Here is a 15,020-nt window from a genome sequence, read left to right as displayed (position 1 = left end):
GGTAGGATAAGAATTTAGTGGGGTTTTTTGTTGTTAATATGCATTTCCTTATTTTTATAGAGTAACTAGGAATTGCCTTTAAATATAAAAAAAGGAAAGCATGTCAGACTAGGTTGTCATTGGTACAAGAATGAAGGAACACCACCCTCCCCCCCACACACACACACAACACATAATTGGAATTAGAAGACCTGAGTTTGATTCTAGCTTATCATTTATTAGACAATTGACTTTGAATAATCAAAACATTTCTGACTTTACCTATATTTCTATTAATTTTTTACATGAAGAAATAGGTACTTCTGTTTCTACCTCAATGGATTTCTATGATGACCATTGAAATATTCAAAATTATTTAAAAAATTTTAAACACTATAAAATGCAAAGACTTAGGATTGTATACCTAGGACTCCTTACTTTTAATAATAGGGAGTACTTCCCAGCCCTAGGAGGAAAGAGGACATTACATGATTTTCATATATTAACTTATATAACTTTCTCAGCTCTAGGGTCCGAAGACACTGAGGCTTAAAGAGGTTATATAGTTTGTCTGAAGTTACACAGCCCCAGAAGTCAGGACCTGACTGCTGGCCCTCTGATTTTCAAGGGTAGGCTCATGATAATTTCTAACATTGCCTCCAGATAAAAGTTCTCCACTGGCCCAAATCGAGTATTCCCTGTAGTGTACTCATAGAGACTTGCAGAGTCACCTGACATTCGGTGAGTCTAGTCTCACATTTTACTATTTAAACGAAGCTAAGCTGTGTTGGTTGTGGGAGGTCACAAGTGACTGACACAGACCAGGAGCCCATCTCTTGATTAATTACAGACTATAAATGAATAGGTCCGAATGACTTTCAGTTGACACCACCATCATTAGCAATGCTAGAATACTACTGCTGGAATATATTATTAAAGATCATAGTTTAACATTTTCAATAAAAATGATTATGCGCTTCTCTGTTGAGTTAAAGCTTAGTCTAAATGGCAATTTACTCTAAAAATTACAAGTACTTATTTAGTATAAGGAGTGATTTATGGAGCTTCTTAGTAATCTGGAAGTATTGAGAAAATTGATCTTTTTTCCTTTTAACTGAGAAAAAATTGAAAGTTTGACGGAGAATTAAAAAAAAAATTCAAGTCGATTTTGGTATTAAGTACTTATGAATTCACCTATCAATTTTAGGAGGCATTCTAGAGATCTTCTAGATCTTCACAAACCATTGTGAATATGACTGAGCAATTTGTAAAAAACTTTAATCTTGGTTGAAAAGAAAAATACAGGTTTCCATCCTACCTGCCTTAAATGAATAAGGTAACACCTTAGAAAAGTTATAAGACTATTGGCTGACTTTTGTCTCCAAATAAACCCTCCTGGCGTTTCAAGGAACTTGGGTGACTTACTAATTGTTTGTTCTCGGCTACAATTGTGGTCTTCTGCTCTTCTGAAGCACTCATACTAGTTTTCAGTTCCTCTAGTTCTTCTTGTAACAGATTTGTTCTCATAATAGCCTGGTGGGCACTGTGGAAGTGGGGGTGGGAAAAAGAAGGCAATGAGCAAAACCTCAAGTGTAACTGTCAAACATGCTAAGAAAAACCAAGGACTATTTTTAGATCCAAGTTGAAAACCCACTGAAAATGTAAACCAGATGCCACCAATAGTAAAAATATACCCACTATCTTTTATAGTCTTTGGTAAAGAAAGGGATTGGGGAGCAGGATGGTGGAGGGAAAGTGATAGAAGGAAAATAAAAACATATTCCCAAAGATAAAGACTTGGAGACTCCCTTTGAAATCCTCATTGGCTGAATCCCACAGTTCTTTCCTTCTACTAAAATATGTAATAATGATTAGTGCAATTCCACAAATATTTATTCAATAATAGCATGTTCTAGGTGCTGTACCCTGCAAAGGGCTCGTGATGGTAGACAAAAGAGACAAAGCCCTGCCCTTGTACAGATGAACACTAGTCAAGGAGATGACAACTGAAATGTATACACACTTCAATAGCTGATAACTCACTTTTCACTCCTTTTCAAGTTTAACTACTTTGAAATAATGGGTGAAGCCAAACTAAGCTTTGAACAAATAAAATGTATCCTAAAGTGCCACTAGACTTTTTTAAAAATGGGGATACATAAAAGATAACATTTACAGTACAAAACCAACAACAGTCGATGAATTGGGGGCACACAGATACCGAACGAAATGGTTCTTGATGTTTGTAATTCCATTGCTTCGCGTTATCAGCAGTGCCTGCATCAGAATGGTCATCAGTTTGAGAACAGGCATTGACAAAAAAGTTATTCATTTTTGTAGATTATTTTAAATTTTGAAAATGAACTGTATGTTAATAAACACTGACTTTATAATCATTCAAAGTATGTACTAGTATACAATTTTGGGGACATCTTGTATTTTATTTTAAAGGTTTATTATAGCATCATTTACAGTAACAAAGCACTGAAAACTTAGTTAAATGTCCAACTAAGAAAGCTTATTAAATATATTATGGTCATCCATGTCATGGAATTACCTAGTTGTGCTCCCACTAGGTTATAAACTGTTTTCTGAGCAGGGTCTCAAAGAAGGTACAATGTGTGCCTTGTTAAAGAATTACACTAGTCATTCAACATGTATTTATTGAGCTTCAACTCTGTACCAGGCATTATGCTAAGATACTAGAGAAGAAAAAAGTAAACCCAGTCATGAGAACTCTACCCTCCTGGAATGTATGGTCTAGTGGGGTAAACAGACAATCATCATTACAACACAGTGTGACTAGAACCAATGTTGGAATGAACCCAAGTTTCTGCAGACATTGTGCTAAAGGCAGATAGTTCAGATCACGAGAAAGAAGAAGAGGGAAGGAGGAAGAGAACAGAAGCTCACTGGGGGGCTGCAAGCAGATAGGTATTGTTAGAACCTAGAGTGGAAAATGAAAAGTAGAAACAAGGCAACAGAGGCTCCACCATGAAAGGCTTTGCAAACTAGATGAAAGAATTTAGATTTTTATCCTGAATGTGTCAGGGCTCCATTGCAGTGTTTAGGGCAGAGGCATAAAGTAGTCAGACAGGCTTTTAGGAAGAGCATTTATTCCCCTAGGTGTGACACTTTTGGAAAAGGCAAGGAACCTAATCAGGAGGTTGCTGTCATGATCCAGGAGAAAGGTAATGCTGACTTGAACTAAGTGGCAGATATAGGAATGAAAAGGAGTCAATCTATTTGAGAAACATAAAGTAGGTCCATTGAACAGGCCTTGCTATTTGATTTAGAAGTCAAGGCTGAGGAAGAAAAAGGAGACAAAGATTTCTGGCTTGCAGGCAGGCAACTGTAAGGATGGGAGAGCTATCTGTGGCAGACATTTTCCTAAGCACTGGGGTAACCAGGGTGGGTGAGATTAAGTTCCTGTGAACAAGGGGCAGTTCATATAGAAGATAAAATATACTACAACAAGACACCCATACAATATCAAAAATAGACTGTGAGTGCTGAAAGGAAACAGAGGCCCTTTCTGAAGGATTAGGGGAAGGAGAAAAGTGAAGGACAAAAAGCTTAATTTTGTCGACATTGGCATTCTCGATGCTCATCTTGATTCTCAAGCCTTTCTGTCCTTCTGTGAAGAATCTAGTTTCCTTCTAACACATTTCTTTACTGCTTCAATTAACTAGAGTCAGCAGTAAAGAAATGTGATACAACCAAAAGCCCTAAACGACACGTTCACCCAATGTATAGTTGTTTTTAAAATCAACTTTAAATACTTATATTTCACATAAATAATACATAAATCAAATGTGGAATGGAAAGAGCCTGAGGTAAGCATATTTTTAACATTTATACTTTGGTTTGGAAGCTGGAATGGCTGGTCAAAAATTGTGAGGATATGTGTCCATGGTCAAAATGCTCTACCGTATTTTAAAGTTAACTTAAAACTTTCTGTTCAGAATATTAGCACCTGCATCTTAAACACAATCCGTGAGAACCTGTTGCTTTTTTTTTCCTGATGCTCAAGCATCTTCCTGCAACCCACTTCACCAGTGTAGGACACTATCTGGTTCATCTCCTAGGTGCTTTAGGCCTTTCCAACTTAAGTGAAGGTCAGGAACTTTTTTATCATCCCTCTGGGGCAGTGGTCGGCAAACTCATAAGTCAACAGAGCCAAATATCAACAGTACAATGACTGAAATTTCTTTTGAGAACCAATTTTTTTTAAAACTTAAACTTCTTCTAATGCCACTTCTTCAAAATAGGCTCACCCAGGCCATGGTATTTTGCGGAAGAGCCACACTCAAGGGGCCAAAGAGCCTCATGTGGCTCACGAGCCACATTTTGCCGACCACTGCTCTGGAGTAATGGTACCCTGAGGGCACATTTTAAATCTAACTCATCAACAAATCCCTCCTAATACTTAGCATAGAATAAGGGTGCAACAAAACCACAGAACTTCTTAGGATAGGTCCACACCTCACCCTTTGGTGTAATGATGTTCCATAGAGAACTCGACCTTGAGTGACTTAGAGAACATCATTGCCGGAAAAGAACTGACAGAAGTGGCTCATGGAAAAATAAAACGGTACAGATGCTTTGGAGAACGGTTTGTCAGCTCCTCAAAATTCCAACTATAGGTTACTACCCAGCAAGTCCACTCCTAGGTATAGACCTCAAAGAACTAAAAACATGTCCACACAAAAACCGGTGCACAGATGTTCATAGCAGCAATGTTCATGAGAGTCGAAAGTGGAAATAACCCCAGAGTCCACCCTCTGAAAAATGAATAAACAAAATGGCATATATCCATACCGTGGATGGTTTTTCACCCATAGGAAAGGAATGAAGTACTGGTATAGGCTACAACATGGATGAACCTTGAAAACATTATACTAAGTGAAAGGAGCCAGTCACAAAGGACATGTATGATCCCATTTATATGAAATAACTAGAAAAGGCAAGTCCATGGAGACAGAAAATAGACTAGTAGTTGCAAGGTACAGATTGAAGCGGGTACTGGGGAGTGACTGCTATTTCATATGGGATTTCTTTTGGGAGGAATTAGATCTTTTTGTTCTGGAATTAGATCATGATGATGGTTGCACTATTTGTGAATATACCAAAAAACAAACACTGAATTGTACAGTTTCAATCGGTAAATTCTGTGCTATGGAAACTATATCTCAATAAAAAGCATATTTTTTAAAGTAAAAATGCTAGCATGCTGCACCCCACAGCAGTACTCCTCGCGGGCTCACCTTTTTATCTGCAGGCGCAGTTCAGTACAGTCCTCCGATAACTGGCTGTTAGCTTCTTCCAAGGCTTCCAATGCCAACTTGAGCTGATTATTTTCCTCCTCCAATTTCTGCTTGTTGAAATGCAGCTCTTCTAGATAGGTAATCAAGCCAGACATCTCTCTGCTGAGGAAATAAAGAGAATAGATAATCTTCAACATGTCTAATGCCTTCCAACCAAAATAAGGCATAGAGTTAAGCCCTAACAGGTTTAAATATTCCTGCAAGATTTTCTACTTTATCATCTTCTATCCTCATTAATTGAGTTTATTTATACAATAAATATTCATTCAAGCATCCCTTATAGCATCAAAGATTAGTCTAAAATTGTCAAGTATGCATCAACTTGCACAGTTTTTGTTTATTTCTTTCCACTTCACTCCCAACTTTTGTATCCATATACACTGGCGAGTTCCTATTTTTGCCTGTGTTATGGAAGATCTTGAAATAAATGGACATATTGCTCTCTCAGTCAAGGGATAAAGGCAGGTTTTAATAGGCCTTTAACTAAGAAATAGTTCCTGGAGTTTTACATTTGTATCTTATTCCTCTCAACTTAATGTTCATGTTCCCTAATATTTTCTACAGCTTTTTAATGTTTGCAGGTGTATCTCTCACCATCAATATTAGATCACAAATCCCATGAAAGTTTGGATTGCATATTTCATGGAGTCCCAGGTCTCCTCTTCTTCTTTGCTATCTTACCACAGGTCTTAGCAAAGTTTGGGTAGAAGGATTTTAAACCACCTTTTGCATGATGAAATCTGAAGTGGTGAAGGTAAACTAAGGGAGAGACAGCATCATCTCTCCCTAATATCTAAAAACACATTTAGCCAAAAAACAGCTTTTCTTTTTAAGATGTGCTTTAAAAATAGTACCTTACCACATGATCTCACTCATTTGTGGAATATAAAAAACATTATAAACTGTTGAACAAAAATAGAGGCAAAGAAGCATCGAACAGACTGTCAAACTATAGCAGGAAGGCAGGGGAGGGTTGAAGGGGTAAGAGATCAACTGAAGGACTTATATGTATGCATATAAGCACAACCAATAGACACAAGACATTCGGGGGATGGGAGTGAGGGCAAGTGCTGGGGAGTAGGAGAAGCCAGGGGTGGGGGGAGAGGTCAATGGGGGAATAAAGGGAGACATATGTACTACTATTTGTAATACCTTAAACAATAATAAAAAAAAGTCCCTCAAACAAAGAAGTTGTATGCATATATGCATAACCCATGGATACAGACAATAGGGTGGTGAAGGCCTGGGGCAGGGGATGGGGATGGGCTAGAAGGGATGGGGGGGGGAGGGGTGAGACATATTTAATACTTTCTATAATAAATATATTTTTTAAAAATAACCCACTAAAGAGCTAAAAGTCAATGTCATAACTCTACTTCAAATAAGACTTGTTTTCCATGAAAAACACATGATGTCAATGAAGGAGAAGGGTTTCATAAGTGAGGAAATGTTCATTTATGTCTCATATCAGAACTAGTTTTACCAGTTCTAATGCAATTCAAATAGAATAGTTAATAGTTAAAAATAAATGGTGGCAGCACTGCCACACACACAAAAAGGGCTAAGTGACTTCATCATAAGTAAAATACATAAATCTATAAAATAAATAATAAATCTTGGGGCATGTGAGAAAGCATTACAGCTATGAATGCTTACAAGATTCCTCTAGACATGTCTCCGCCCAAAGCCTCGAAGTTCCCTGATGCAGACTCCGTTATATCTGTGAGCATCTTAACTGAAACACATACAAGAGAGATTAATGAGAAACCCACTTCTCCAAACCACAAGAAAGTGGCAGAACAATCGCAAGAAAACCCATACATACATGCTCTCCCTGATTTTATTCTGTCCTGGTAAAGAGTAGAATCATTCATGATGCTGCCTGGTCCACTATTTACTCCCTCACTGTAGCAAAACAAACAAACAACAACAAACAACAACAACAGCTAAAACCAATGAACTAGTCTTTGCCAGAACAAAGCTTAGCTACCTTTTCAGATGTACTCTGTACTTTCCTATTCAGGTGTTTGTTTCTGGATTTTAAAAACTCTATTCATTCAGTAACTAAAAGGTGCTTAAATAGGGTAATAGAAAAGAAATGTATAGCATTCATTCCTTTCACCTTCCATAATCTTTTAATTTAACATGGAAAAGAAAATAAGAAAATTCACACAAAAAAGAGAAAAGTTAAAACTATCATGGACAATATAATGATTTTGGAATATATTCTTTTCAACTTTTTCCTATGCATATTTTTTTTACAAATATGGGATTACACTGCATATATGAATTAACTGCCTATTACTTGAAATACATGCATATATATGAATATTTCTCTTGTCAAATATTTATCTAATCATAATTCTGAGTGATTAAAATTATAGAGTATTAAACTATTATAATCTATTTGTTCAACTCTGTTTTTAAATATTTAGGTTGCTTATATTTATCACTATCAAAAACAGCATTCTACACATATATTAGAGTACATAATTGGTTCTTTTTCTTAAATTTACATTACTAGCTTGAATATATCACATATTTTAAGGGTTTATATGCATTTCTAAATTGCTCATTAAAAAAACTATACCAACCTGCACTACTACCAATAATGTATGAGGATGGGCTTAATTCTCCACCTGCTCTGACAACATGAGAGAGAGTGATTCTTTTATAGCTTTGCTAAATCAATGGGAGAAAATGTCTTTATTTGCATTTCTTTGATTACTAGTAAGATTAGATATCTACACTAATAAAAGAGAAAAATGCAAATTGATCATCACTCCGCTATGCTACCGGCCAATAGGAGTGAATATGCAAATGACCCAACAAATTGGCTATGTCCATAATGGCCAGATGGCTAGCACTCAGCAGCCCCAGAACCCCCCCCCCCCCCCATGGTGGCACTGGGGCTGCAGGGACCTGATCAGGGACACAAACCCGCAGGGAGGCCAATAGCCAGCAGCCCCAAGACCTGCCACCATGTTGGTAGGACTGCTGGGGGGTGGGAGGGGGTGGGGGCAGAGGAGACATAAACTCACAAAAACCCTGTAGAAAGGGAGATAAACTATCATAACTTTATCTCTATTTCCACAAGTTAAGAAAACTGGCCCTGGTTTATTTAGTGATGTGGCCCACACCTTTCTACAAGCACAGGGTATGTTATGACAACTGCCAGGAAGGTCTAGTCAGAATACTGACTCCAGGGAATAATGCTACTGTGGCAAATCATCTGAGAGAGGAAACAAGCTTTTGTTGGGTTTATTCTAAAAGTCAGAGAACTTGCCACCCCAACATTTGCTGTGTTATTATATTGATGATCTTGAGCTGCAGATACTTGAAAAACAGCAAATGTATGCAGAGGCTATCACTGAAGTCTCCTGATCTGCCTAAAATCGGACCCCCCCAAAGGAGCTTAAATGTCATAGGTCCCCTGGATGGGAGAAGTGTCATCAGGCAGAGAAAACTGACTACTATCATAGTACAGGAGAGTAGAAGTTGACATCACACCCAAACTTTGTTACAAACTATTTCCCTCCACCACCATTCATCTTTCCTAAATATCATTTACTCTACTCTAAGAGGCCTATATCTCCCGTCCCCTTTCCCTAGGAAGAAGGTATATAAATCTGCATTCTAAGCCATCTTGAGGAGTTACTCATTTTCCCCTGAGATCTCCCACATATACACAAGGTACACATGTTAATGAACTTTTGTTTTTCTCTTGGTGATCTGTCTTTCATTACAAGGGCCTCCACTAAGAACTCAGAAAGGTAGAGGAAAACTATTTTCCTCCCCCTAATTCTATCTCAGGAAATCAAGTCCCCAGCTGAACACTGAGGCTGGCTCAAGTACCAAGCAATCCTGGCTGATGGTAGGGAAGCTTTTAGGGAGAAATCAATGATATTAGCATCCAAGTGGGACAGAAGGCACATGCATGGTTGATGGTGGGATTTTAAAATGGTTCAACATTTTTGGATGATGATTTGGTGAATTCGATAGAAATGTTCAAGGTACGTCTAAGAGTCTTCTACTAGGAATCACATCTGCTGCGATAAAGCACAAGCACATAAGCCCTGGTCAGAACCCAGGATGTTACTGCAACCTCCCCTTCCACGATAGGAAAACTTGGGAACAACCTGCATTTTTAGGACAAGGTGGCATCCATATTAATAAAAGAGTAATATGCTAATTAGACTGAACATCTTTCAGATGAACTTCCAGATGTTCTTCTAGAAATCCTTCCCAACAAAGCCATGTAGGCAGGGCCAAAGCAGAGGATGTTAGAGGCAGAGGCGGTTAGAGGTGATCAGGCATGCAGGGGAGAGCAATTAGGGTAATCAGGCCAGCAGGAGAGAGCAGTTAGGGAGATCAGGCTGGCAGACAGGTGAGCGTTTAGGAGCCAGAGGTCCTGAGGGCTTCCAGATTGGAGAGAGTGCAAACTGAGCTAAGGGAGCTCCCCTTCCCATGCATGTATTTTGTGCACCGGGCCTCTAGTTTTTATATATTTATCTTGCGTTCATGATTAACTCACGTATGTCAAACACCAATTTTGGTAATCTTTTCTTAAGTCAGTGGTTGGCAAACTGCGGCTGGCAAACTGCAGTTTGCTGCTCTGTTAACTGAGTTTGCCAACCACTGCTGTAAGGCATTATCCTTACCCAGAAGTTTTGACGTCAGATTAGACATTAGTAAATTAAAATGTTTTTTTAAGTTTTTTTCCCTACGGCAATGGTCAGCAAAGCCATTAGTCAACAGAGCAGCAAACCACGGCTCATGAGCCACATGTGACTCGCAAGCCGCAGTTTGCCGACCACTGTCTTAAGTCATCGATACATCTTAACCTTATGTGAAATCTAGCAAGTTTTACCACTCTCTGAGCTTGAAGTTTTCTTTAAGTAAATCCCTAGTACCTATCAGTTGATAGCTAAAGTTTGGTGGCTGAGTAAAAGCCACAGGAATTTCCTGTGAAGGTGACTCTTCTCCAGTATCCACCAGGAGCATCTGAGATCATGGTGTCATTCTTCATAATTTTTTTCTATCCCACTATATTTTTCTTTTCCCTTTAGCGTCCCTATATCCAAGGCTTCTAAGTTATACTTACTGCCTAAACAACCCTACTGACCTCAAAAGGATGTTCACTCTGAGTGTAAGTGCATTTGGAGATTTGGTAGTCATTATCAGTAATTTGCTTGACTCCTATGTCAGCTCAATTCTTTTTGAGAACATAATATGTGCTGCCCCCTAATCACAAAAAATAAATATTATCAAAAATAACATAGTTAACATAGTAGGTACTCAAAGAGTGCCCAGCATCAGCATCACCAGGAAACACAGAAATGCAAATTATCAGGCTTCACCCCAGACCTACTGAATCATGCCAGGGATGGGGTAGGGGCATTGGCCAGCAATCAGGTACAAGATTGTTCAGGTGATTTCAATGCATGCTCAAGTGTGAGAAGCACCAGATCACAATATTTCCATCCACAAAGAAAACAGTGATCGTAATAAGTTGTTAAAACAACCTGAAAATGTTTTCAGCTGAGGGCCATTTGATTCTACGGCAAGCCATCCATTCTTTCATGATGGCATGGAAAGTTTCCAGATCCACATGCAGGCCTCTCCTGTCAGGATCAAGCATGTTCCATAGCTCCTCAAAGCCACCATCTTTAGAATCTTGACAAGTTATTTGTCTGAGGTAATCTATTACTTTGACAATTCTTATTGAGCCTTAGGAAGAGAAAAGGCATATTAGTTTTGAAATATGGGTTAAGAGTATCTTATATAATAAAGAGGTAATACGCAGATTGACCATCACTCCAACAAACAAGATGGCTGCTGCAAGATGGCCAGCAGGGGAGGGCAGTTAGGGGCAACTAGGCCAGCAGGAGAGGGCAGTTGGGAGCAACCAGGCTGCAGGGAGGGCAGTTGAGGGGGGGCCAGGCCAGCAGGGGAGGGCAGTTGAAGGTAACCAGGCCTGTAGGGGTGGATAGTTGGGTGTTACCAGGCTGGCAAGGGAGAGCAGTTAGGAGTGACCAAGCTGGCAGGGAGGGCAGTTAGGGGTGACCAGGCCAGCAGGGGAGGGCAGTTGAAGGCGACCAGGCCTGCAGGGGCAGATAGTTGGGTGTGACCAGGCCAGCAGGGGAGGGCAAATAGGGGCAACCAGGCTGGCAGGGGAGCAGTTAGGAGGTGATCAGACTGGCAGGTAGAAGTCATTAGAGGCAATCAGGCAGGCAGGCAGGTGAGTGGTTGGGAGCCAGCAGTCCTGGATTGTGAGAGGGATGTCCCAGACTGGAGGTGGTGCAAGTTGGGCTGAGGGACACACACACACACACACACACACACACACACACACACACATGAATTTTGTGCACCAGGCCTCTAGTATAAATATATTCCAAATAAAACAAAACTATATTGAAAGAGGAAATGGTTGAAGGTTATAAAACAAATCACTAACAATGGTCACTTAAGGAAATAGGACTACTGATGGTTTTTCCCTTCCTTTTTGCTTACCTACATACTATAAATTTTCTACAATGAGTATGAATCATTCATGTACTAAAAATTACTTGCAGATATTTTAAGAAAGCAGAAGTAAAAATCTAAAATTAAAAATTTTGAGCTAAATGTGTATGTGGTTTTATACATTATGAAGTATTTCTTCCGTGGCAACACCTATGACATGTCATTAGTTCCATCAATAATTGGAGCTTGTAATTAGTTGGTAAGCTCAATAAAATAATTCAAAACATTGGTAAAACATGCAAAAAACACACAAAGAAATTATAAAGACACAACCAATACCTTAATAGCCATCTTACTCTCAAATTAGGTTGCAGCCACCTCGTGTGTGGAGATAGGTCCACAGGGCACCACAGGTAAGCCATTTTCCTTTCTCTCACAGTAGAAAGTACAAGGACTTGATGAAAACCACAAACATTTCAGCAGGTAATTTTCAACTTACCGCTGCAGTTTGTGTCACATGCATGAAAAACACGTGTGAAGAACTCTTCACAGGTCCTGTTAATACCCGTTAATCATCTGTGTCTGGTTGCCATCATATTAGATGAAATCCAAAAATGCTTTTCTGGGCTACAATGATTAACTATTTTTTTTTAATTTTAATAAAGAAAACATTTAAATAAACAGCAACACATAGTACTGGTTACTTAAATAGGCCAGGCAAAAGAGTGGACTTGTAAGGTCTATTATTCCCTTTTTCTTTTTTGTTTTCTAAAAGTAGGATAAAATGATAGATGAATGAGAGGGAAATGAGGTGGTTTTTTTTTTAATATTAAAAGAACTCTGTGAAAAAGCAAGTAGTATCACAAATAGAAAAGTAGAGGGAAAGAAGAAACTTAGCTATACAGAATGTATGTCACTTTACACTGCTTTTTCACTATTTTGTTTTTCAGTGCCTTTCATATAATGGACTCTGTAAGCAATCTCCTAGGGCCCTGGTTGGCAAACTGCGGCTCTCGAGCCACATGCAGCTCTTTGGCCCCTTTAGTTTTTAGCAAAGGCCAGTTTAGGAGCACCCTAATTAAGTTAATACCTACCTATATAGCTTAAGTTTAAAAAATTTGGCTCTCAAAAGAAATTTCAATCGTTGTACTGTTGATATTTGGCTCCGTTAACTAATGAGTTTGCTCACCACTGCCCTAGGGCTTAATCACAAGGAACAACAATAACCTGTAATTATTGGAATTGAGAGTCTAGTCTAGGGGTGTCGAACTCAATCAGAGAAGGGGCCAAAATCTAAAATCCAGCCTAAATTGCGGGCCAAATGGTTTACTGAACAGTCATAAACTGTCATTGTGATGGAAATGCAGCGGAGTGCAGTGATGACAGCGCGGTGCGGGCCACATTGCAAGGCCTGGCGGGACGGATTTGGCCCGCGGGCCTTGTGTTTGACACATGTGGTCTAGTCAGTGAGGCAAATTCAGTCAACAGAGCTGCAAACCTCGGCTCGGCTGGAGGCTCGAAAGCCACATGTGGCTCATGAGCCACAGTTTGCCGACCACTGCCCTAAGCCAGTGATTCTCAACCTCTCTATTGCCTCAGTCCTTTAATAACTATAATTTTGCTACTGTTAATGAATTGTAATGTAAATATCTGTGTTTTCCGATGGTCTTAGGATCTACAGCAACAGTTCTCATTCTGTGGGTCTCAATTCATAACAGTAGCAAAATTACAGTTATGAAGTAGCAATGAAATTTATTTAATGTTTAGGGGGTCACCACAACATGAGGAACTGTATTAAAAGAGTAGCAGCATTAGAAAGGTTGAGAACCACTGCCCTAAGTGGAGTTCCAGAAATTTCTATTGAAATTGGCCTGCAAAGTTTACATTCCCCTCTGGCCTGACTTATTGGCTGTACCAGGAATCCACACTTTCTTTTTACATGTTTTATTCTCACAAAATAACTAACTTAATTAATTAATTAGTTACTTTTAAAATGCTAAAATGCTAGTTTTTAGCAAGGCACATGGGAACTATATGAATTTTAACTCCCCTGGCTCTATGTATTCCCATCATGACATTCTCATTTGCCCTGGAGAAAGTTTGTTTTCAGGTCAGTAGAGAAATACCAACAATTATGATTATAAATACAACCTAGAATTTGTATGAGGTTTTCACTTGAAATCATAGAAAATACAATTTACATATAAAATCTTCTTTTAAGACAGAAAAAAAATTAAATAGGGAAAGATAGATGTTTCTATCCAAGCTTTAATAATGTGAATTGGTGTGTGTGTGTGTGTGTGTGTGTGTGTGTGTGTGTGTGTGTGTGTGTTTTAGTTTAGGTATCCTAAAAGCAATATGTTTATTGCTTTATTGAAAGAACATTAAAAGGTGAATATTTACCATCTTCATTCAGAGACAATTTTTTTACCACTGAGTCCCGAGGAGTAAAAATTTCAGAGCTTTGATCAGAGGTGGAATCAAAGTCAAGTTTTAAGATACGAAAGTGATTTTCGATCTCATAGTAATTCAAATCCTTGCTAGAGAAGGACTTCCGCATTCTGGTCTGTGATGCCAGCGATGGGTCATTCTGAGAGCTCTGTGATAGCCTTGAGACGTTTTCAGAACGCTTGAGGGTGGAGTAGGTTGCATTCTCAGGGGAGCTGAGCTGAGAGACGGATGGGGTTCTCGGAGACCCTGTTTGGGGAGATGAGATGAGCGCATCTTCTTTCTCAGAAGCTGAGAAGTGCGTGTTGGGTGTAAGAATGTGAGCCGCAGCGGTTTTCTTCAGTATCCCTTCAAAGTCCTTCCTGCTGTTATCCTGTGGCCTATCAAAATTACCGGATTGGTACTTGATCATCTGTTGACTCTGATTGGAAAGCTCTTCCCTCTTTTGGATGGCTCTGATTTTCCTACAGATGCTCTCCACTGGGTTATGGCGCCTCTCACTGCCCTTCATTGTAGAGGCCATCGCTGACATCCTCACCTTCTGTGGACAAAATGGCTAAAGTATAGGCAGAAGCAGACATGTGTCTTAAAGTCAGCATTGCTAACTACAGTTTAGCGATGGGCTACTTATTCTTAAGTCAGCTTTGGAGGGATCAAGACATCTTTAAATAACTGTCCTTAAACAGTTGCTTTAAACAACTTTCCATGAGTTCAACTTCGGCACTCAAATTTCTAGAAAATATTAAGTTAACATATTATGTATAACATATATATTAGAGGCTCCAGTGCATGAATTCA

At 39.1% G+C, this 15,020-nt stretch overlaps 1 protein-coding gene across 1 annotated transcript in view; it reads right to left on the bottom strand.

Annotated features, from left to right (window-relative positions):
• Positions 1 to 14,745, bottom strand: part of IRAG2 (inositol 1,4,5-triphosphate receptor associated 2) — an 83,321-nt gene extending 68,576 nt beyond the window's left edge. The window contains exons 1-5 of the mRNA XM_036455507.1: positions 14,178 to 14,745; positions 12,274 to 12,345; positions 6,963 to 7,041; positions 5,247 to 5,405; positions 1,405 to 1,522 (exon numbers count right to left, since the gene is read on the bottom strand). Coding sequence (XP_036311400.1) covers positions 1,405 to 1,522; positions 5,247 to 5,405; positions 6,963 to 7,041; positions 12,274 to 12,345; positions 14,178 to 14,745 — 996 coding nt within the window. The remainder of the gene's footprint in view (positions 1 to 1,404; positions 1,523 to 5,246; positions 5,406 to 6,962; positions 7,042 to 12,273; positions 12,346 to 14,177) is intronic.
• Between the last annotated feature and the right edge of the window lie 275 nt (positions 14,746 to 15,020).

The sequence above is a fragment of the Pipistrellus kuhlii genome, unplaced genomic scaffold (assembly GCF_014108245.1).
Source record: "Pipistrellus kuhlii isolate mPipKuh1 unplaced genomic scaffold, mPipKuh1.p scaffold_m20_p_3, whole genome shotgun sequence".
NCBI classification, from domain to species: domain Eukaryota; kingdom Metazoa; phylum Chordata; class Mammalia; order Chiroptera; family Vespertilionidae; genus Pipistrellus; species Pipistrellus kuhlii.
Note: the sequence above shows the minus strand (reverse complement) of the source record. Positions and strands in the feature narration are given on the sequence as shown.